The 23,870-nt window shown below is 39.8% G+C and overlaps 1 protein-coding gene across 13 annotated transcripts in view; it reads left to right on the top strand.

Annotated features, from left to right (window-relative positions):
* Positions 1-23,870, top strand: part of MCF2L (MCF.2 cell line derived transforming sequence like) — a 156,694-nt gene that overhangs the window by 77,065 nt on the left and 55,759 nt on the right. For 12 of the 13 annotated variants that reach the window (XM_074535924.1, XM_014267722.3, XM_014267717.3 and 9 more), the window contains 2 exons: positions 13,526-13,609; positions 22,451-22,565. In XM_074535924.1, coding sequence (XP_074392025.1) covers positions 13,526-13,609; positions 22,451-22,565 — 199 coding nt within the window. Of the gene's footprint in view, positions 1-2,559; positions 2,587-13,525; positions 13,610-22,450; positions 22,566-23,870 lie in introns of those variants that run through there. The other variant, XM_074535931.1, reaches the window with a different exon arrangement.

The following is a 23,870-nucleotide window of genomic DNA, read 5'->3' as shown; positions in this document are numbered from 1 at the left end:
CAGTGCAACAGATGCTGTTACCTGATCTGACAGGGGTCACCTGCTCCATCTCAGCTTTCACATGTGAGAGTATTTACATGACTTGTGGGAGTGGTGGGAAGACTCATTCACTAATTTTTAACTCTCTGCACAACATAATGTGCTAATCACTCATGAAATACAGAATAGTTAAGTAAAATATTTCTAAGGAGTGTCACTTCTTTTAAATCTACCTTTATTTAAAAACATCTGATATTGCTTAAAAAACTCTTGTGTTTTGTCTTACTACAAAATGTAATGACCCCAAAATGAAACAGCAGCATTGAAAAAAAATTACCATAATTATATTCTTCAGGTCACATAATAAAGTCATGAATAGACATTAATATTTAATAGAACTGCTTGTATAGATGGTAGATTTATTAGAATACATCTCACTGGTGTGGGATTATCAACAGTTCCTGCCCCATGGCAGATGAGTGGTGGGAACACAGATGTGGGGTGCTTCAGAAAATAACCTCTAGTGTGGTCTGTGAGTGACCTGGGTTTGTTTTGGTTTGCTTTTATGGGATCGGTTGGAGTGCCGATGCAGAAATGGAGCTTTTTCCCATCTGCAAATGGGATTTTGTGAACAGATGTAACCATCAATTCAAGCTTTTTATCCTCGCTGTCCTCTTTCCTTGACCTCTCTTGTTGGGAGAGGACTCTTATGACACTGTGAAGTGAAGAAAAACAATCCATTTGTTTTCATATGGCTGTTGCTGTCACTCGTACTCCTTGGCTCACTCTCAGTATTAGTGAGTCTGAATGGCCGATAACTAATCTCAAGTGTATTAATTAACAGGTAGTCTGTCACTGGGCAATTACTTGAAAGGATCAGGTAAAGCAAGTCTACTCAGCATTCATGTCTGAAAGATCATATGGAATACTTCTGTTCTAGTCTATTTTGTCATTTGTTGCCTTATTTTCCATTGTCTTATTCATAAGATTTCAGTGCATTTCCACTTGCAAAGTCACAGTAGTAGAATGCCTTTTTACAGCTCCTGCTGCTTAGGGTAGGCTCTTTCATAGGGAACAGGTGTTTGTTGGGTTTCCCACCAAGGAAAACATCCCATTTCAGTTCTACCAAAGACATGTGGGTGAGAATTCCCTTACCAATGGGAAAAGCTAACTGTATTTCTGGGGAGCTTTCTAGCCAAAGGTTCATTGGAAAAAGGGCAGTTAATTTCCCTGCGTGGAGTAGGGGTGGGTGGTAGAAAAAGATAATTCTAGATTTACTGTATCATTGTTTGTTAGAACTGGAGCTTTAAAAGGGAGGGTTTTTTGACAAGGCACACTTAGGATTAATTTTTTAATGCATTCTTAGGCTGGTAATGTTTGAACAGTGCATGTGTTCATATTTGAAGCAAACAGCTTGCATCTAATGTGTGCCAGCGCTTTATGCAGGAAGACAAGAAGTGGTAGCCAGCAGCCAGCAAGCCCTTCTGAGAACCTCTGAGCCTGCTGACAGGCACACTTACTCTGCATGCAATTTGAAGAAAGGCATTGTGCCCCCAGTGGCTTGGCTTCGAGTGAAAGATGGAGTTTTGCGCTCTCATTTTGCACTGAGGATGAGCTCACAGATAAATAGGTCACTGTCCACGGAACTATTTTGCTCTAAATCAATTAGAAGCAACATGACCTTAAGCCTGATCTCCTTGCTCTACAAAGATATTGCTGAATTGTGGCTGCTTCTGAAGAAATGCACAGGTGTGTCTAGTATTTCGAATTTTCTTAGTTGCTTGATTGCAGGTCAGGCAGGAACTTTGGCAGATAATGTTATCCTACTGAGGAAAATGGGATGTGTTTTAGTACAAAGGCAAAAGTTGTATTCTGCTTGTGGGCATTCATGTAGAAATATAATTTATTGGTGTGTGTGTGTGTTCTGTCCTTGTGTAAATTTGCAGTGTATCATTTTATTTACAGATGTATCTCTCAGTACACCATATGTATCCACAAACACTATTCCTGTATTTTACATGGAAGGTACTTTGCTCAGGATTCATTCATGCCGTGATTATGGTGATCAGAACAGCTGCTAAAGCTTACAGGGAGAATTTGCTGTTGCAGAGAGCTGTCCTGCTGTTTCTGGTTTACACTGTGTTTTAGTTTTCAACTCACTGCATTTTTGTGTGACTATCAGATACATAATTGCTCCTGATGCCTATTGGAGGCAGAGAAAAAGCAATATTTCTTTCACAGGATACAGTTTGGCATCCCCTAGTTGTTAGTATAGGCGGGTTGATCTAAAATGAATTATTTCTTTAATTCCTTCAGTCAGAGCTTTCTATAGAAATGTTGTTTCTGTTAAGAGATAATGAAATAGTAGAGATATTATTTGCTGTTAATAGTGCAGCCACAGTCCATTGCAAAATGAAAGCACGTTTTGTGGAACAGGGACAAGGAAAAAATGCGTCCTTATTCTGGTGCCTGAATCTACATTCCCAGTTCTGTTTTCTGCTTTTGGTATGCATGACTATTGCAGAGGAGACAGAGCTCTGAGCCCATGGACTGGTGTCTAACCTTCCAATACTGTTGCTTTTGAAATGTCAGATTTAAATAAAACAGGTATGTAAAGGGTGGGTCTTCTAACTAAAGGGTGCATCTTCTTACTAATCTTTAATTAGTATTATTAATTTTAAACACGTGAGTCTGAGTGCTCTGCTTCTCAAGCAGTGCTTGATGCTACCAGGGGTAATACTAAAAGGCATGCTGCTTGGGAGGAATGAGTGAAAGGTATAAGAAAAATGAGGATAATCAGATGGAAAGGGTGGAGTAATCAGCCTGAGTAGCTTTTGTTCTTTATGTGCATCCTCATCTGCATCCCTGAGAGGGGAGGGGTGGATTTAGGAAACTACTGATTACTGTAGGAGACAGTGAATGTGGGACCAGGGAGTGTTTTGTGTCAAATCATGGTGGTGCCTGGACTGCTTGTGTAAATTGCCAAGTTTAAAATTGAGTATTTTCATTTGTATTTTATCACTGAGAAATAAGTGAGCAGGGCTTTTGTTAGCAACTGCCAAGGCTTGATTCTCATCTGTTGACTGCTACCACTTCTTGTGGGCATGTTCAGTGTGCCAGACATGATTCCTTTCTGGAGAGCTGTTGGAACATTCTGCTCAAAGTGGGCAGAAGGGTTGTCCTGTTGCCTGGCACTGTTCTTTCCTCTACCTCCTGAGCTCTGTATGGAGTATTTTTTGTGCCTACAGTCAGCAGAAGGGAGAACATGTAAGTGAAGGAAAGGTCTCAGCAGGGCTGACTGTATTGCACTAAATGAGTCTGTAGCTGTCTGTGGGAGATACTGAACTGTGTCCATGTCCTGCCTCTGAACTACCTGAAGTAGTTCATACTTGCTGTGTTGTAGAGAGGCATGATGTGTCTCATCTTTTTTGTGGCATTAGACAGAAAGCCACAGTGCTTCAAGAGTTTTTCATTAACACCTCTGTCATCTGTGTGGTAAGGTGGGGCAGCCAGCTGGGTTATGAATTCAGCAACCTCTTCTTTAGAAGTAATCTGTAATCAGAGTCCCAAATACTGGGAAGTTTAAAAGTAAATGTTTTTGCTGAAAACGAGTACACAGCTCTAAACGAGCGTCTTAGTGAGCGCTCAGTCCTTCTTTTTCTTTCACACTCACACATTCCCTTTCAAAACATTAGTTTATAGATGTATAGTTACATGAAAAATTGTACTTGAGTGTACCATAAAATAATATATTGTCTCTTGGAAGTTATTCTCCCCATCCTCTAAGTTGTTGAAATGATAATAGTCAAGAAAGATCTTACTACCAGGCCCTGCAATGACTGGACAAGGAGCAGCACCAGTTTTAAATTGAAAGAGGGTAGGCTTGGATTGAGCATACAGAAGAAAATTATTTTTACAATGAGGATGGTGAGACACTGCAACAGGTTGCCCAGAGAAGTCGTGGATGCTGTACCCTGGAGTGTTCAAGGCCAGGTTGGATGGAGCCTTGAGCAGCCTGGTCCAGTAGGGGCTCTCCCTGCCTACAGCAGTGTGGTTGGAACCCGATGATCTTTGAAGATCTCTTCCAACCCAACCCATTCTGTGCAACCTCACAATTGTTAGCGGTGCTATAATTTATCTCCAGAATAGATGTGTACAATAAGCAATAAGATTTTACCACTTTGTTGCTTTATAAAAGTGTTTGGGTTTTGTTTTTTGAACAAACAAAAATCACTCAACGTTTAAAATCTTACCATGCTTCCAAAATAGCGCAGAAAAATAGCATTCTGTGTGGTAGAATTGCCAGGTATTCATATTCATACAGGTCCTGTGTGTGTTGAATTTTCAGTTAAAGCATTGGGGCCTGCTTTGAGATCATATTTCTGAAGAGGAAGAGTTGAAAGCAGGTGGTTCTGATGGAGACAAACTTCCAGTTTAATTCTATGAAACATGTCCTCTTCCGCATATGTATTTAAGCTAAGTGATTGCATCATTAATTTTTAAGGCTCACTGAAGATGGGTCCTTTAGCTTGCATGTGGTTCTTCTGCTCAGTGTTGATCTTTCCATTTTCTCTATTTGGAAGACTTCCACTTCTTTGCAGAGCTTTGATACTTAGAAAGCAAAATTCCTGTAATAATTTTCTCAGAGCATTAAATCTTACTAAAATGCAGTTGGCAAAATCTCATGTCTTTGTTATTCCGTAGAGGCTTGCTTCCTGAAGTACTGAGTGAGACACATCTGGGTAATTTCCCTTCTTATCACTTGGGTCCTGGCTAGGGGAACATTTTCTACTGCTCAGTTTTTATCTACTATTTCTCCATTTAAAAAAACCCAAAACCTTGCTTTTTTGCAAAATCTGCTCCTTGTAGGTAACTAAGTACATCTGATACTTTAGATGTATTTTTATTCTGTACACTCAGCATGACTTGCAATATTGGGGAGTTAACAATGCTGCAGTTTTGGCAATATTTAAGTGTGGCTCCTAGCAGTCTGAAACTATCCTGCAAGAATTGAAAGGGTTTACCAGACTTGGGGTCCTTCAGGACATCCTGGAAATAAGAGAGCAATATTGTTGTTGCAGTAGTAAGAGCATGCCGTACGCATGAGGTTAATTGTATATTTGGGTAGTAGTTACACCTGGCACTGATGCTGCTTTGTCTCTAAGCCCATTTTGTGCTTAATGCAATTTAAGGCTTCAATACGGCTGTGTGGCATGATTCTAAGTTCCCCTTACTTCTCAGTTTGGAAAGAGAGTAATTGTTATGGCTTGAAATAGCACAAAGAATGTGTCTTTCCCACCAAAACAGAATGGGCACACTTGAGAATGCATGTAGCAAAAGTGTGGTAAAACAGATTAGATGCTGTAACTGGTAACACTTTGAGATGTCTTGCAAAATTGCAACACACACTCCTCTCCCCTTTTGTCTTTGGATTCTCTTCAAGAGCACAGAAATACTGGAGTTGGGGTTTGATCCCTAGATTGACTTTCTAATTATTACACCATTTTCTTCTGGTTACAGATTAGCTAGTCTTTGGTCTCCCTTGTAAGCCATATCCAAACTTAAAGTTGATCCCTGACGAGCTGTGGACTACAGAGTAGTGTGTCAAGTAGGTATGAATGATGAAGCAGAGGAGGAAGAAGCTGTAGTATTTAACACTCATAGTATCTCGTGAATTCATCAACTATACGTGAAAGGGAGGGTAGTGTATTTCCTCTCATGTTTGTGCTTTGAGGGGATCTTATTTTGGCAAAACAAGACAAAGAACTGTGTTGTCTTTCACAAAAGGGGAGGTGGAGAAAGAAAGAGAATAAAATACCTTGGCATGTATAATAAGCAGTCAAATCCAATAATACTAGGATGTGAAAGAAACCAAAATCTTGGTTGGCTCTCAAAGTGGAATACCTGCTTTTGAGCAGATATTCAAAAATTCAACTCAAGAAAATGGGAACTGTTACACCTCCTGTCATTTTGAGCCAAGCCAACAGCATTGCATTTGCTGCATATCTCAAAACTTCTTTTTTTAAAAGGAAGGATCAGTGTTTAATCTCCCTACCTGAAACCCATTCTCATAGTTTTGTAGGTTGTCTTGTGCCAAATCCCTAACTCTGTGATCTCAAAGAGGAAACAGGTGGACATTGCGATTGCAGAAAGCAGAAATTAGAGTAAAGTAGGGGGTTCAGTAGGTTTCTATACAAAGATGTTGGGTTTTATTTTTTGTTTTTTAACCATGACCTGCCTCTCATATTCTGGAGTTGTAGCCTTTGGGGATTAATTTGTGTGTCTTGAAGTAGTTGTGCTGTTCCTCAGATATGATCAATGAGGCAGAATTATCTAGTTTCATTTCAGTGAAATAATTTAAATATTCCCAAAATGTAGGAAGTATGAGCACTGCTGCAGAAATATAATTTCTGGACTTTGTGAAGAATCTGTCAGGTTTTCTGATGCACTAGGCATTTAAAACAAGGCCCAAACAATAAGTGCCTGTGTCTTCTGTGCCTGAGCATACAGTACGGGGAATATTGTTCGGAAGAGTTTAGATTTTCTTTGGCAATACCACTTACAAGTCTTGACTTAAATAGATCCTTACTTAACTATCATAGTAGCAGGCCCCTAAATGGGGAATAATTAGCATGGACTCCAGGTTGCAGAAGGCTGATCAATTTCTTTATTGTACTATACTATACTGTATTATACTATTAAGAAAAAAACCATCACCCTTGCAGACAGTCCGATACAGCTTTGACCAGACTGGTCAATTAAATCCAAGCACCATCACCAGTGGCTGATTAAGAAATCACCCTTTGGTAAACAAATCTCCATAACATGTTCCACATGTGCACAACAACAGGTGCAGCAAGTGAAGATAAGAATTGTTTCTCATTCTTTTCTCTGAGCTTTCTCACAGCTTCTCAGGAAAATCGTGGGAGAGCTATATCTCTCTCTCTTCAGAGGACATGTAATTAGCACACTTAATACTGAAGATGCATGGGATTCCATCCTAGCCTGTTGGAGCACTGGGTATACAGTAGTGCTGTTCTCTGCACATTGTGACAATAGGCCAGTCAGTCTTAGAAAGTGTACACATTTTAGCAATGCCGTGGAAGTGGAACTTGTATAAAGCATTGATTCTCTTAAAAGTAAAGGTATCTCAACTTAAGGATCTACTTTACATACCTGGGCTTTTGAGAGGAAATAGTCTTTTCTAACTAGGAGAGGAAATGGGAGATAGAGCTTAGCTGTAGTCTGTAAAGCTCTTAAAAGTAAAATTCTTATGTAACCATATAAATTAAAAATGTTTATTAGACACTTAATGCCATATGAGACTGTTTGGAGCACTAGTCTGTTTTATATTTCTTTGTGTCAGCTACTGGGATGCTGATAGAAGGAAAGAACTTATATTTTCTGCTTGCTTAGGATGTTTTAGTTTACAGGAAACAAACAAGTTGCAAAATGACTGTTTTGCCCTGGTGATAATTCCCTTCCCAATTATACTTTAACAGACAATTGTGTTTTACAGGAAAATTTCTGAATTTATTCGCTCACTTTTCCTGGCCCATCATTTTAATGATGGTGTAGTCTAATGAAATCAAAATGAAATTTTCCTGAAGGTATTTTGAAATGGTGAGGTTTGAAATTTTAGTTTATGAACACTTGCAGAAATTCCTGTCATCAGCCCAGTGTGGCTATAAATAGCATGAGGACCTGAGGAGCCTCATCTGCAGCTGTTGTGCCTGAGCATACCAAGCACTGAGCTCGCAGGCATTGTCACTAATCAGCAGTGATTTTTAATATTCAGTTTTAAAGGTGGAAAGCTCACTTGGCATCTTGAGCAGCTCATTAGTTTTAGGTGGCTTAGAGTAGAAGAGGGCTTCTGTGCATCAGCTGTGCTGCTCTGGTTCTTCCCTGCTTGGGGGGGCTTCACAAAGGAGCTGACTGTTAGCAGTGGTGGTCGGGGGGTGAAGATGAAGAGGGAGGAATGAGGAAATGAAAGATTTGCCTTGGGGCTGAGACAGATGAAGGGACTGCTCTGAAAGTCATTATCTTGCATTTATAATTACCAGATGGGAGGGTGGTTTAATGAAGAGATTTTTCAAATGAAGACCCCCTTCATAAAAGGCATTCAACTCTTTGGGTGGGTAAGCTGTTCCAGAGGAGAAGCAAAGCAAAACTGGCTAAGGAAAATACAATATTTCTTGAATTTAAGGCATGGATTTCATAGAGAAGCTGTAGACAAGTCTTCATGAAAATTTTGCAGACTCAGAAAGAAAGAGGAGGAAGAAAAATTATTTGTCATTTGATTTCAGATGTGCTCCTGGGATCTGTGCTGAAAGGCTAACTGTGTCCGGATGTGTACAAATAGATCAGCTTTCAAGTCACTATAAAGTAATGGCCGTAGAATTTCCTGCAGAACCACTCAAAAGGTGGTGTAATTCCAGCTGGCTTGCTGGGAGTTTTATTAAACTGCTTACAGGAGGCTCGCAAGTCACACTGGGAGACTTCCTTGTGTGTAATGTGGGTGCAGTCAGTTCAGAGGACGCTGAATGTTGTCTTCTTTGAAAATGGGCTTCAGCATGTCAGACAAACTACAAATGATGATGAGTTTTAGTTTGATCAGAAAAGAAAGAGGAGCTTTTTATCAATAAGGGAAATTCTTGACTGCAGTGACATTGATTGTTTTCTCTGATCCCAAGTTCTTCAGGGCTTGCTGGCACCAGGTAATCCAAGCACAAGTTATCTTAGTGCCCTCGTGCTTAAATCTGTCATCCTGCTTTATCTGAAATGCAGTCAGGTGCTTCTGATGGGATGGGGTCAAGTCCCTCTAAGACATCTTTCTTTATCATTGAGACAGGACTATCAAAGCAAGGTTTAAATTGAATTAGAAGATATATCTGCAAGATTGTGGTTCACATTTTTAGTAAGCAAGGCTTTTTGTAATAAGAACCATATATTTAACTGATTCCTTTATGTTAGTAAGGTGACACTTCAGCCCTCTCTGACACTCATAATTTGAATACTAGATCATGTGAAGATTTTTTTAAAGAACCTCCAGTTGTCAGCTTTAAAAAAAATACTTTACACATTTCCAGCTTTTTTATGTGTTGGGGTTTGAAAAATAGTAATAAAAAAGCAGTAGTAACTTTAAAGAACCTGGTATTACTGTTTATTATCACCTGCAATATCAGATGCACTATCATTTCCAGGGGCTTTCTTTTGAGCTTCTTAAGAGAGCTCCTCAGGAAAGACAGGTTATTCAAGCATGTTTTGTTATGAGCAACTTTTTTCAGCAATGAATTTTGGGTCCAGTAAAACAGACAGACTCTTAGGTCTCTGCACTGAAGATACTGTATAAAACAGAAAAGGTAGAACAACAAAATAATGGGCTGTGTGAATCTTAATCTATTCAACACAAGTGAAATTTGATCCTATAAAAGTTCCTTACAAAGCGGTGAGCAGATTTTCAGTAATTCTGTATTTTTATGCGCACTTAATTAGCTTTACAAAAATGGAAATGATCCCTAAAGAATGTAGCAAGTGGCAGGTTCTCTATTTAAAGAATATTTCCAAGAAAATATTTTCCCCAAAGGCCGTGAGAGTAAGGAGTGTGTGCTCTCACAGTCTATTTAGCATGTCTGCCTTTTGTTGCCTTATCCTTTTAAAGAAACAGCATTTTGAAGTAATGATGGACAACCTTGAAGTGAAATCAGATTGAACCCCGAACAAACTGTGATGATCTCTCTTTTCCAGAGGGATGCTAAAAGTCACAGAAACAGTGCAGAGCAATGAGTCTTTACAATTGCATCTCCTCTGAAGGAAAACATACTGAAGAGGGATTTCTGGCTAAATCTATGGGTGGTAATACTGGGTTCAAGCATATCCTGTTGAGCTGCTGGATGTGACCTGTTTGGCAATACCAAGAGTTGCATTTCCTTGAACATTTTTTGTACTGCTATTTTCTATTTTGGTTGTTTCAAATTATTGAAAATCAGCTCTGCTTTTAGTGCATACTTGGCTTTTAGAAGTATGTCTTGAAACCAAATCAGCAAGAGCAAGATGAGATGGCTTTGGTGGAGGGCAGTGCAGCAGGAAGAGCAGTTTGGTGTCTGTCAGTGGGCGCACTGTGCTGCTCCTCCAGTTGCAAACAGACAGGCTCTCACGTTTGAGTCAAAACTGAGTTTAAAACCAGGGGCAGGAAGAGATTATCTTTTCAGCGAAGCAGTCTTTGACCAGTGTTGTGGGGCTGATCTGTGCAGGTGGAAAAAGCTGCTGCTCCTACCAGAGGGAACCAGAGGGATTGCTGGAGCAATCAAATCTAGACTTGGGTCTTCACCTGGCACAGTGGGATTCATCACAGGGCTACATAGGGAAATAATGATCCTTATGTAATGATACATAAATAGTTTCTCTTCCTGGGGAATGTCCTGCCTCCAAGACTGTAATGTGTCATGTATTTACTTACATATGCAAAATTCAGCTATTTTAGTAGATGCCATGCTGTGCAGCAATGAAAATTATGTCTGCCTGTGACTTGAGCCAGGATGGCATTTTATAGACTGATGATGGTATTTTCCCCATCTCACACCAAAAAATTGGCATTAATCCTGTAAGAGTTTATATTCAGGTTAATGGGTCCACCTGCAGGTATTGGTTTGCAGAATCAGGGCTGTGTAGTTTTTTAAACACTGCTGCAGGAGGTCTCCTTGTATCATAAGGAGACAGCAAAAATAAACTCTAAAATCCTTTTTCCTTTGGGGAAGTAGGGTATTCCTCTTCTGGAAATTACTTGGCCATCTGAGATTGGAGGTTTGAAACATCTGTGTTCAGTGTTATGTTGAAAACATTGAAATGGTGACATAACTGAAGGTCTGGGTGAAATGTGACTTGAGAGTTAAATGTATACACTTATGGATTTGACAGCATGGTATGCAGAGGTCTTCTGATCAGGCTGCAATTTGCCGGATGCAGGAAAATTGCTCTGATCAGTGGGTGACCTTGAAAGTGGTCATGGGTCTTCCTCTGCCCAACGGGACCACAGAGAACAGAGAAGTCCTGTTTCACAGCATAAGTTCTTCCACAGTTACTGTGGAAGAAGTAACTGAAAGTGGCTTTTTTGCTATTCTCAAATAATTGCAGTTCTCAGAGTTTTACATATGTGAGAATTGGTCATAGCAGTGTCTGTCTGCTCACGATCTAGCATTTGAAAGACCTCAGTGACAGCAAGTCCTTGAGGACCAGAGCTCTACTTCAGCTTGTACTTCACTGCAGGTGACACTTATCTTTATAGCTGTGGTGGTTTGACCAGGAAGAAGTGGGAATTCTGGGATGCTGTGGTCAAACCAATGGATGTTCGAGAGTTTGATACTGGCACCTGGTGTAGCCAGTGGGGTTTGGACACACCTCCGAGAATACACAGGGGTTAAAAAGCAGAGCTCTGCCCCTGGCAGGCTGTCTTGGGACGTCGTGGAGAAGAAGTCGGATCTCCCTCCCCTGTCCAGCCGCTGCTGCTGGGCGGGGGAGGGGCAGCCACGTGATAGGCCCGGGGCCTGGACAGAGATGGGAGGTGAGAAGGCCCTCGAGGATGGAAGGGTGGAAGATCCCAGGGAGTCAGCCCTCGGGCAGCCATCCCCCCCCAGGAGGGAGAGAGAGAGCCGGCGACACCGAATGTGATAGCAGCCGGCCCAGGAGGAGAAGGGGGGGGAAGAGTGCCCGGCCGGAGCGGCAGCGTGTGTGGGAGTGCCGCAGCTCCGGGACAGACAGAGACTGAAAGTTTTAACCCCTTTCTTTCATGATTGGGGCCTTGCAAAAATGCTAATCCTCCTCGAAGCTGAATAAGAAGGGAGATAAGAGATGAGATGAGACAAGGACCTGGCCCGAAGAACGTGGAGATGATTGAATGGGGAGAGATGATTTGGAGTGGCCTTTTGGCTGGACTTTTCTTGTGACCATGGACTCAGTTCGTTCCTGTGACACAGAGACTGCACTTAGGGGGAAGCAGTGGCTCAGAACCAGGAGGGTTCATCGTGAGGACCCCCCGGCCCCAGGGGGTTGGAAAAATATGGGGGGGACAGATGTCCCAAAGCAGAGACTGTGCCTTTTTGGAGTGAGACAAGGCATCCTTAAAAGACAACCCTAAAAGCAGCTCTAGTCCATGCATGGTGGTGAGAGCACTGGGCATGGAAGGAAGATGTCACAAGCGGCAAAAGGACTTTTTTCCGGGCGGTGCCGAGTGACATGGAAGCACACGAGGTTTCAGTGTGTTTCCAGGGGAAGCCTATGGAACAAGAAGGACTCCTCTCCTCTTCATGAACTGAAGTTTGAGTATACTAAAGTGTGGTGTCAGGCTGGGCAGTTGGTGATTTGGGAGAATGTATCGGATTGGGAAAGTCAGGTAGTGGGGAGGAGGAAAGTGGTTTTTTTGTAAGGTTTTCAATTTTTTTTCTTTTCCTTATAGTTTTTCCCTATTTTCCTGTAGTTTAGGTAATAAAGTGTTCTTTATGTTTAAGCTGGAGCCTGTTTTGCTTATTCCTGGTCACATCTCACAGCAGACACCAGGGTGAGGGCATTTTCATGGGGGGCACTGGCTCTGTGCCAGGCTCAAACCATGACAATAGCAGTTTTAGGTTTTTACTTACTTTTCCTCTGCACATTCAGAGCTCTGAGTGTCAAAAACTATCTTAATGGCATTCAATTCACATGACATTCATTCTTTCAATGTACATTAGAACCCAAAACTTCAATGTCAGAGTAAAAGAAATGTTCATAACCAATTAGAGAAAAAGCTATGTTGTCTCTTTTCCATGAGGCTAATATATGGAATAATTATTTTTAAGAATTGCAAAAGAGTAAAACTTCTTGTTTCCTTGTAAAAAATGAGATCTTAGTTTATGAATGAAGCAACTCTGTCATGCAGTATCAGCAAAACTTAGGCTTCTGCTTGACCTCTGGAAACTTGCTGTAGGAAATGCCTCTGCTGAAACACTGGGACAGAAAACCAAGGGTTGGGAAAGTGAAATGGTTGTCACTAAGCTGAAGTGGAAGGGCTGACATAAAAGCTTAGGTGTTGCTTTTCAGGTTGGAGGTAGAGAGTGTGTGTGTGCTTTCAAAGGATGTACTTTCAAGCCACTTCTACCTATCTTATTTAATGCTGGTTTTTTGGGGTATTTGAATCTAGATGACAGGCTAGAAAAATCATGAGTTTCTTGGTTTTGTTTGATTGAGAAGATTTTAATAAAAATTGAATTTAATACGTAAAAATTCCACTGTTTAACATCGTTCCTGAGGAATATTAATTCTACAGTGTTTTGCTCAGTGGCAGTTCTCTACTGCTTCTAAATGTCAGTAAATGTAAATTCCTCTTTTATATTTGTGCTATTCAAAGAAAACTTTGCCCTTGGCAAACACGTGGAAAACTCCAGAGATTTTCACATATTTTTCAGAAGTTAGACAGTTTTCTGAGCTTTTGTGTTGTAGGGATTTATTTTTTTTAATGTGTGCTATGAAATTTTGCATTAATGACTTTGCAATGCAATTTTTTTTCTCTTCACAGATGAAATCATGCATCAGGATATCATTCCCCTCTATGCTGCAGATATTCAGGACCAATTAAAGAAACAATTTGCTTATCTGTCAGGTAAGATTGTGTTGTTCCCTCTTAGACACGTTGCTTAGATGCATGGTTCAGCCTGCTGTCCTTTCACAGTCTCTGAAGACTTTTATATGAGAAATCAATGAGTAACTCAAAATTCAGGCTACTAAGACTTGTTATTTAAGGATTTATTAAAAGATTTTTTTTAAAGTATAATGGAAATTTTAAAATTACAGGTAACATTGCAGTTAACTGGAGATTGCAGCATGGATGCTTTGGTGGCTGCTATGGTCTTGCAGTCCTCTGCTCACAGCCCCAGCTGCCACAGGCTCTGCTGTCTTGTTTGATACTGAAGCCCAAGGTGGCACCTTGGTTGTGACCAAAGTGGTGGGGAAGCATCATGGTACCACATTCCCCCACAGCATCAGTGCTGGGCTCAGACAAATGCAGCATCAAGTTCTGGGCAGGATTTTTGACTTGGTGTCACTGACTGCCTTCTACAGTGGGTGATGGGGCTGTGCGTGTTTGTGCCATGCAGTGTTTGGGTGATGAGGCTGTGTGTGTTTGTGCCATGCAGTGTAGGTTGCTGAGCTTGGTCCATCTCCACGCTGAGCCCATGGCTGAATGATAATGGCAAAGGGAGATGGTGCCTCTGCTCACTGATCAGGCTGAATGGAGGAAGGTGTCTGATAAGCTTCTGAGTTTGGTCTCCTGTCTTCTGCCTGTAAAAGCTCTTGCAGATGTGCAGCTGTGAACTTGCTGGAGTTCTGGCCCTGTCCTCCCTCCCTCCAATACACAAAAAGGGAGAGGATCAGTGGCTTTGCAGAGCTGCTCTGCATCCTTCAGCAGAAAGGAAATTTACTTCTCTGAGCTACAGATGGACTTTATGACTGTTCCCTCTCCCTCTGAATCCCATCCAGTGTGGAATCCAGAGACATGGGGAAATGAAACAATGAAATACTTTACTTGGCAAGAACTCACTGAACCTTGTTATACTCATAATTAACTATTAATTATGATTTATTTCTGCTACACAAGCCTAAACTGTGGGTCTGGAGTAGTGACTGTGTTTTCTGTGGGGTGGTGGTAGCACTTGGAAAATAAGGGGTTTTTTTCTGAAGTTGGCTGTTCATGCTTCATTTGAGATTATAGTGTTTAAGCTACAATTCTTCTCTGGAAATTTATTTTTTTGACTTTCCAAGCTCATTCTTATCCATGGGCAGAAAATGTCTCATAAGAGTGTTATGCAAGAATCAGCCTATCTATGAAACTATAAGTAGGGTTTTTATTTTGCCCCTCTGAAGTGAGGGGGAAAACTGGTGGCTATGGTAGAGGAGTTGTTGAGTTCACAAATCCGCAAGTGTCTTCAGCACTCAATAAATCCACCTGGCGGTGGGGCTTAATAAGAGCAGCCATTCCTCATTCTATTTTCTTCTATCTATCCACACTCATGTCAATTAGAATTTTGTTTTATTTGTCTCAAGGAATAGGTCAGCTGCATTACTGTGACTAGATTGTTGTACTTTATTATTCTTGGGAAACTTGAGCGTTAGGACTTTTCATTTCACTTTGGAATTTAGGGGTTTTTTTCTCTATCCTAATGTTCTCCTGCAGGATGCTTGTTGATGGTTAATTCTCTGTGCTGTACCAAACAGTGGTTTTACAGGTTCTGTGAATGAAGGAACAGAGTCAATGTTTTGGTACTTGATTTATGTACAATTTGATTGTTGTTACAGTTGATCTTAAGAGGGGCTTTGCTCTAAGGCCACTTAAGACATTCCCAGTGTGGGAATGAGACTTTTTGGTTATTACTGTTGCCTTGAAAATAGAATCTAAGTACATGGCATAAAACTCATTAAAATGAAAGTCCATAGATTACTAATGCCTTTGGTAAAATATCAGGTTTGCAGGTATTGCTGAATGTCTTAGATACATTTCTGATTTTAGTTGTTGGCTTTTTAGCACCAATTCAGTTCTCAATACTTGAGAATTGCTTTAGTTTCTCTAATAGGATGTATCTAGGTCTCATGGGACACTTGCTTGAACAGGGAATGAAACCCAGTCTGCCTCTGTCCTAGAGGCTGTGTCCCTTCGTGAGCTGCTTTCTGTGTGTTGGTCTACATTGGGGTCACTTCTTACTTGTGTCCCTCATTGTGCTGGATTGTAAGGGAAATGCTGCAGGAACAAATTAGACTTGCAGTGAAACAAAATTAAGTGAAAACTTCCACTAATGCTTCATTTTGTCAGTAAAGATATCAAAGTGCAATGAAATCAAAGTCACTCACTCGCTCACTACTCCTGCAGACTGGCTCTTGCTCAGCAGTCGTGTTAATCTTAAATCTAATGGTGGGGCAAGCTTTGGATGAGGCTTGCGATAATCATTCACACACAAAATTTATAAAACCTAAAGTTAATATTTTACCTCAGGCACAGTTGTTTACATTTTGCCTTGGATCTTTTTTCTTTCTGTGGAACAAGGTCCTTGTCTCGGCTAAAATTGTTACTTTTGTTGTTGCTAGGCTATACCAAGTGTTGCATCTACACAGTTCAGTGTTTCACCTCTTTTACCTTTGCTCCTTTAGTTACTATTAGTGTAACCAACTTTTTTTCCACATTTAAAAGGGTCTTCTGCCTTTGTTTTTGCTTGTTTGTTGTTTTTTTTTCCCCATGAAGGACAGTGTAAGATCCATTTAAAAGTATCTGGAAAATGTATTCCTTATGTATTCCTCAGTCTTTCATTTGTGTTTTATATTTTCTTTCATAAGTACTTTCTCTTCCCCTGATTACTGTGTGGCTTTCATACCCACCCAGCCTTGTGTCTGTCTGCCACCAGTGTGCAGATGTGTTAAAATAAATGTAGATGGAGAAGAGCATACAGACACCTGTGTATGTTGATATGCATCTTAAATCATTCAAGCTATGTGATGTGCAAATGAGACTCTTGGCCACCATGAGTGCTGAGCCAGTTATTTAACTCCCTTTCCTTTGAATGCCTATTTATACATTGAACAACTTCAAAGTGTTTCCATTAAAGGAAATACAAATATGAGTTCATGCTATTTGCATTTTTATCTATTGATTCCTAGTTGTTTTTCCTGCCATTGAAAAATTTAACACTGGTTCTAGCTTTCAAAATGCTTGTACCTTTGATTTATAAATATACACATGTATGCTCATACCTTTATCATTGTGAATAGTAAGTATTTCACTTTGTCTGAGTTTATTTTCTCCATGTGCTCTCCTCTGTGGGAATGACCTGACCACTCCTCACTGGTCAGACTGTTCCCATTGAAGTAGCTCTGGCTGCTGAGTCTGTGAAATTACCTTTGAGAATTTCTGAGTGGATCCTGTACCACATAAATTGCAACAGCTGGCTAAAAATATCAGCCTTACTTTTGTTACTGATATAATATAGACAGTATCTATATTGTGTGTGGGCAGTGGAAGAGGTATTGCTTAGCAATCTTTGCCTTGCACAGGTGTAAGCTTAACTATTTTTTTTTATTTACTGTGCTAAACCTGCTGTCTGGAGAGATTTTGAAAAATCAAAGCAAAAATGTAGTAAAGAAATAGATAAAGGGAAAAAGTGAATCCTTGGTTAAGAGATTTCCAGTTCAAATATGTTCAGATTCAAATTTATGTATTGCAATCCAATTTTAACGCCAGTATATTTGCTGCTGATCAGCTTGAGCAGAACGCACCTTGCGAAGTTATGCAAGTAAAACTTCTCATTTCAAGGAAAGAACATTTTAATAAATTCCCCTTCAATCTGTTTTTCTTTGCAAAGGATATGCAGTGAAGCTTTTATTCAGTCCCCCATTGAAGTCTACATGTAATTTCAAAAACTGAATTCTCCAGTTAAGTATATTATGCAAGCAGAAAGGAGAAACTCCTTATCAGAAATGCACAAGCATAATAGTTGAACCACTACAATAGTAAAAAAAAATCTGAAGCCCTTCCTCAGTCACTGAGGACTTCACTTTTGACAGGATTGCAATTTTTAAGCAGTATCTTTTGATCTAAAGTTGTAGATCTGAGCCATTCAGCAAGGCTGATGCTCTTGTGTCTTGTGTGTGCACACTGATCAACATAGAGGTCATATTTTTTCTTATAGTCAAATACTATTTCACTTGCATTATAGAATCAGGCCAAAATCTTTGCTCTGTCATCTAATTATATCCAGCTACTTCCTTTTTATGGGGATGGTGAGAGTACTTTTGAGAAGACCTTTTTATTTATGCCAACAGGAGCAGACTAGTTAGGGAAACATTACAAAATAATCTTACTCATCCTTCCTGGAAGTAAGTCCAAGCAATTTCTTTGCTGCTGCCAAACTTTGCTGTCCATACAAAATCCCAAACAACTAGCATGTCTTCTACAGGACTTTTCTCTGTTTGTGTGTGCCTGTGCACTTGTGTGTGTGTTTTTTAGCAGATGTTCAATACACGAGTTTTGTAATTTTCTGTGTCAATGCTTTTTTAAATTGAAAAGAATACTAATTATGTCTCATTTGAGATTCTTTTTAGATATGAACTTACTAATGTGCCTCTTGATTAGAAATTCTGAAAATGCTGTGCAATTTCCTTGGGTTAGCACTCCTCTATCACCCAACCTGCTTATTAAAAAGGAAAACGAATGCAGAAGACATAGCAACTGTGATGGGAAGAGTTAGCTGTCACAGAATATAAAGAGTAAATGCTGAATCACTGGGACTTAGGGAAACTTTACCTGTCTCATCTCACAATAGCACAGCTAGTTTCCCGTTGTTATTTTTTCTACTGTTTTCATCCGCAAGACCACAATGCTCTGGGTACACACAATTTTAGCAGTTGGTGATATTGCTGGTATTAATGTGTTCAAAACCTAGGAACATGAAGTGTTATTTTCTAAGCACAGTTTAGTCACTTTGCCGTGGTCTGTGGAGCTAGTACAATTCAATGTTTTTAAAATGTGTGTTTCTCCAAAACACAGGGCTGTCACTGTTGTAAAAACTGACCTTAGACCAAGGCTCATAGATCTGTTTGGAAGAGCTCCACCTAGCAGGGCTTTGCTAGAATTTTTGAGGTTTATCCACTGAAAAATTACCATTTTATGAAGGCAATTTGTTTTGACACTTAATCTGTTCAAGAATTTTCATGTGAATAGACTGCCAAAGTCATGTATAAGTCAGATAATAACAAAGTTTTCTATTAGTGAATGCTCACAGAAATAGGATGGAAGCAGATCTGCTTAATTTAAAGCAGTGTGGTATTTTTATTTTATTTAATTGCTGAAATAAGCTTCAGTCCTCTCTACTTCTATGGTTCTTGCATTTGTAGCCTGGAAAGTAATAATGCTCTGAGCTGTAGAAGGTTTCTCCAGCTTCATGTTATAAGACAAACATCAAGGAATTCTTGGGCATTGTTTCAGGTAGTATGTCTGCAGACTGATTGCACCCACTTAGGGACTGATGTGTTCTCTTCTGCTCTGTGCAGTAAACAAAGAACAAAAGCTGGCACTCAAGTGGCATTTGTTTAATATTTCATAGAGAAATGATCCCGAATGTATTTCATAATTTTCATAGAATCGTGGAACAGATTGGGTTGGCAGGAACCTTTAAAGATCATCTAGGCTGTCCCTACCCTGCTATGGGAAAAGACATCTTTCCCTAGATCCATTCAATCTGACATTTTCATAGTCAGAACAGTGCTCAGAATTTTTTAAACAAAAATAAGGGGATTTGTTATACTTTCAGAAATTTATGTTTAAAAAAACAGGGCTAAGATTAGACTAAGAAAATGCTCATAATGCTCTCAGTTACTTGATTGTCTTAAAAACACATAAAACTATGAAATTCCAGTTGTGTAGTGCATCCCTGTATAAGACTAGAAATAGGAGAGCAGGCTTGTGTGTGCCTCTGTGGACAGAACTTGTAGAGCACATCAGTTAAGGGTGTTCAACAGCTGTAGCTGGAATTTCAGGACTCTGAGATAGAGGGAAATATGAAAGATGGGAATGCAAAAATTTTCCAGAGGTTAGGACTGGGGTAGTTAGGTTTAGTCACTGTACCAACTGACCTGAATTTATTGAAATATTGCTGTTAAATTACTAATTTTTTGTATGGTGATTAAAATTGCAGTAACTCATTTTAAAAACTATTCTGTATGTGTTGAAATATTTGCATGAGTTGTAGTGCTCACAAATTCACAAAATTTGTGGTTTTTTTCATATTCAGGTCTATATAATTCTGAGGTGCTGGAAGATTATTATGTGAATTTGTTTTAATAAGATGTCTGAATATTTTGCCTTAAACCTTAAATTTTTTGCCTTAAAATAAGAGAAGTGAAATTGCTCAGTACTTTTCGCTTGAATGCTTTCCCTCTTGCTAAAATCAAAATCAGCAACAATAAAGCCCCTCTAGCTTCCTAAACTTTTTATCTCCTCCCCCTAAGTTCTGTGACTTGATTTATTTCTGGATGAAGAGAAGAAAATCACATTTGACACAGCCAATTTTATGAACTATGTAATGCTGCTTTTGCAGAGGTAAAGAAAAATGAGGAAGAAAAGAATGATTCTGAATATAGCAAAACAACAATTTCTTGCTGCATCAGGTTCATTAAGAAATAAAGGACACTTTAAAAAGTGAATTCACTATTTCTAATATTTAATATAAAAACAATTAATGTGTAGGATTTTTACTTTATTTCCCATGCCATTTTGTAAATTTCTCTGGCAAATGCTCATTTTAAAGCAGCAGCTGCTTTGGCTAGAGTGACCTTGATGGCCATGTATTTAATCACAGAATCACTAGGTTGGAAGAGACCTTCAAGATCATCAAATCCCACCCATAAAGTTGCAATATAGAGAGCAGCTTCTGTAAGTCAGTGATGTTATAGCTGAAATTTACAGAATTTCTTATTATTTAGCATTTCAGGTCACTCTGCCGTAAAATGTTTTGAGCAGCAGGGTTCTGATAAAGGAAAAATACTTGAGGAGCATTTGAAGGTAAATGTGTGCTCAAGTGGCCCAGCAGGGAAACTGCAAAGAAAAATCAGTGAAGAACTGATTCTAAGAGCTCAGGGGAAAGTCATCTCCACCCAAGATAACCACAGATGACTGTACTAAAAACTGAAAATTAATAGGCAGTCACCAGGCAGGATGGCTCTATTTGCCTTGACAATCGGTGCTGGTCTGGGAACTTCCTGAAAATCCTCGTCCAGACTTCTGCTTTTAGGACGTGTCCTGCAAGTCTATTGTTGTTGTTCTTTTGTTTCATGTGTCCTATTTATAGATGATAAGTAGAACAAAAAAAGTAACCAATGAAGATACCACAAATAATGTATGATTGTGCCTAAAAATAGTTTCTCTAGAGAGAGCAGAACGCTTCATAAGCAACAGAAATAATCATTATCATGCTTTTAACAACAGAGGAAAATGCTTTAGTCGTGAGAGCTTGAACAAAAACCAGTAGAGTCAAAATTAACTTACATTTGTGTTGTGAAAATTTGTATAGCTAAAATTAGCTCCCTTGACTCAGTGTTGCCATGTTTGGATGTGTCATAAAGGTCATATTTGCAAACTTGTGATATTTGCATAATAGTTGCATTTTGTTGTTGTTTAAATACATCCAAAGCATGTTGTTTTTTTCATGTATTTTGATTCCAAGAGCTTCACAGTGACAGCACTATGCCATCTGTAAGCTGGTAAATGGAAATCAGATTCACCGCAAATTAACATAAAGATACTATTTCAGCTCTTTTAATTACATGTGTTTGGGAGGGAAGTTGTGATTTCTTTTATCAAATGCATCTGAGGTCAAATATTTCTCTTCTTTTTCCTGTGAGGTTAGATGCAAAGGGACTGGAAGTGGGTAATAATCTTCACAAGTCACTGTTGCTCTCATAATTGGTGCTGTTAATACAGTTTAATGCTGGTTTCTGCACAGTTACCGGATTTCAAGGCTGGAAAAAATATCCTTGTTATCTTATAACAGCATTTTTTTTGTTGTTTTTCCTCTCCTGTTGAACCATGAATCAACGATAACTTCCCAGCAGTGTATTCCTGTCAGCCCAGAACAGTTAACTTCATGCACTTGCTAGGGCTTATCAAGCCCCTTGTCCTACCTGTCTTTATGAATATATGCTTGCTAAAGACATGAAACACTAATAATGCCTGTAAAAAGAAATTATTACATTTTGCATATAAAAATGTATGTGAAGTGCATGAAGAAGCATTGTGTCTGTGAATTGTACCCAGTGGTGCAAATGCCAGGAGAGATACATGTAATGGTATCCAACTCCTCAGCAGCTCTGCTGCAGTGTAGGTGTTCAGCTCTGCTTCACGTTCTGTACAACATCTGGGAATGGGAAATCTCATTTGAAACTCCTACATACATTTGTTTTAATGTTCTGCCCCTTCTGTTTCACCAACCTGGAAACAAAGCAGCCACTGAGCAGGGTAGGGAGAGTTGCATGAATGAGTTCCAGCTGGTGAGAGGGTTGAGTTCAGTTCCAGATGGAGATTCACCTACTTAATTCTGAATTAACTTTTTTTTTTCTAAGTTGGTTGCTTTCTTTCTCTGAATTGCTGCTACTTAGATGCAGTTGATGTTTATCAGAAGATGCACTGCCATCTGGTGTCAGAACTGCTCACATTTGTCCAGAAAAAATTTCATTTCGTGAATGGGGTGTAACAAAGTCCTTTCTATAAAACTTCCTAAGCACTGAAAAAGAGACGGACTGTTCAGAATAAGCTGTCCACACATGAACCCTAAAAAAAAAAAGAAAAAAAAAAAAGAAAGAAAAAGAGAGAGAGAAAAAATGCAGTTATTTTATCAGTGGGAAATTTCAGTCTTTCAGTCTGGGTGAAGAGACTTGCATATAAACACATTTGCTGCTTCTTTTGTAGGTGGAAGAGGGGGAGATGGCTGCCCTGTTATCACCTTTCCAGACTATCCAGCTTTCAGTGAGATTCCTGAAAAAGAGTTTCAGAATGTTCTGACCTACCTGACAAGCATTCCAAGGTGAGCACCTGTCTAGAAGAAAATAAGCTTTTATCTGCTAAGGGACTTTCCACATTTGATCCCTGACATCTGGTGTAAAAGTCAGGCTTGGTATTTAATTAAAGAAAAGGGAAATTAGGCTTAGGGTGCAGTGTCAGTAAGTGTTGGTTAGTGACAGCTGTCTAAGGTAGTTGTTAGATAAATTACATGCTGCTGTTTATATTTCATCAGAAAATTACTTCCTGGTGTGTATGGATATAGGTCCCATGATGGACATTGTCCTCCTATGTCACTGTATCTTAGAATGCAATATTCAGAGTTTTAATTGAGCACCTGTATAATTTTGGCATAACATGCTAATTCCTGGGTGTTGCTCAGGATATTACTCAGTGAGGGAACACTCTGCATCTACATACAGAGGTTTGTCCTCACCACTTGAGCTGCTCCCTGGCTGTGCTGAATGTATCGTGTCTGCAGACTTCCAGAGCTTTGCCTGACAGTGCAAAGCAGGCCCAAGGATTAATTCTGACTCTCTTAGAGGGCAAATAGTGCTACCAATGGGCTCTCCAAAAATATAATTATTTTTGTCGATAGACTGTTAATGAATGAAATAGTGGGCTCAAAATCTTGATGGAAGTGAGTAAGGCAAGTAGCAGAATAAAGTAAATACTCTAGAGACTTCAAGAGAGGAAATTTTGGGCTTATTCAGGGAACTGGTAGGTGGGATACAAAGGAAGGCAGCTCTGAAGGGTAAATCTGCTGTGGAAGGCTGCCAAGTTTTGAAGGACAGTATTCTCCAAGTACAAGAAAGGCACGTCCTGGAACGTGAATGGATGTAACAGGAGGCTGACCCCACTCACTGTCTGAAAGTGAACTTGTGCCTGAGCTGAGATACAAAGGCAGCGTACAGGAGGTGAAAGCAGGGACAGGCTACAAAGGAAGAATGTAGATGCATTGTCCACATATGTCGGGATGGCGTCAGAAAAGTCAAAGCGCACCTGGAGCTGAGGGACGAGAAGAATGGGACATCACGGACCCGTCGAAAAAACTTCTGGTGCTTTAGCAGTACAGGAATAAACAAGGACCTATGCCAAATGGACTGGGCAAATTAGCAGCAGCCAATGAAGATGAGGCTGAAACACTTGAGTTCTTCACTGCAGTCTTCTCTGACAGTGTCTGCCAGGCCTCTGTGTACAGAAAGAAAGTTCAAGGAGGAGAATGACAAGCAATGGCTGAGGACAAAATCAAGCATCTCTTGAGAAATCTTAACCCAAATCTAGAGATTGGGATAAGATGAGCTGCTTTGAGAGTGGTGAAGATGCTGAC

Source organism: Zonotrichia albicollis, chromosome 2, assembly GCF_047830755.1.
Source record: "Zonotrichia albicollis isolate bZonAlb1 chromosome 2, bZonAlb1.hap1, whole genome shotgun sequence".
NCBI classification, from domain to species: domain Eukaryota; kingdom Metazoa; phylum Chordata; class Aves; order Passeriformes; family Passerellidae; genus Zonotrichia; species Zonotrichia albicollis.
Note: the sequence above shows the minus strand (reverse complement) of the source record. Positions and strands in the feature narration are given on the sequence as shown.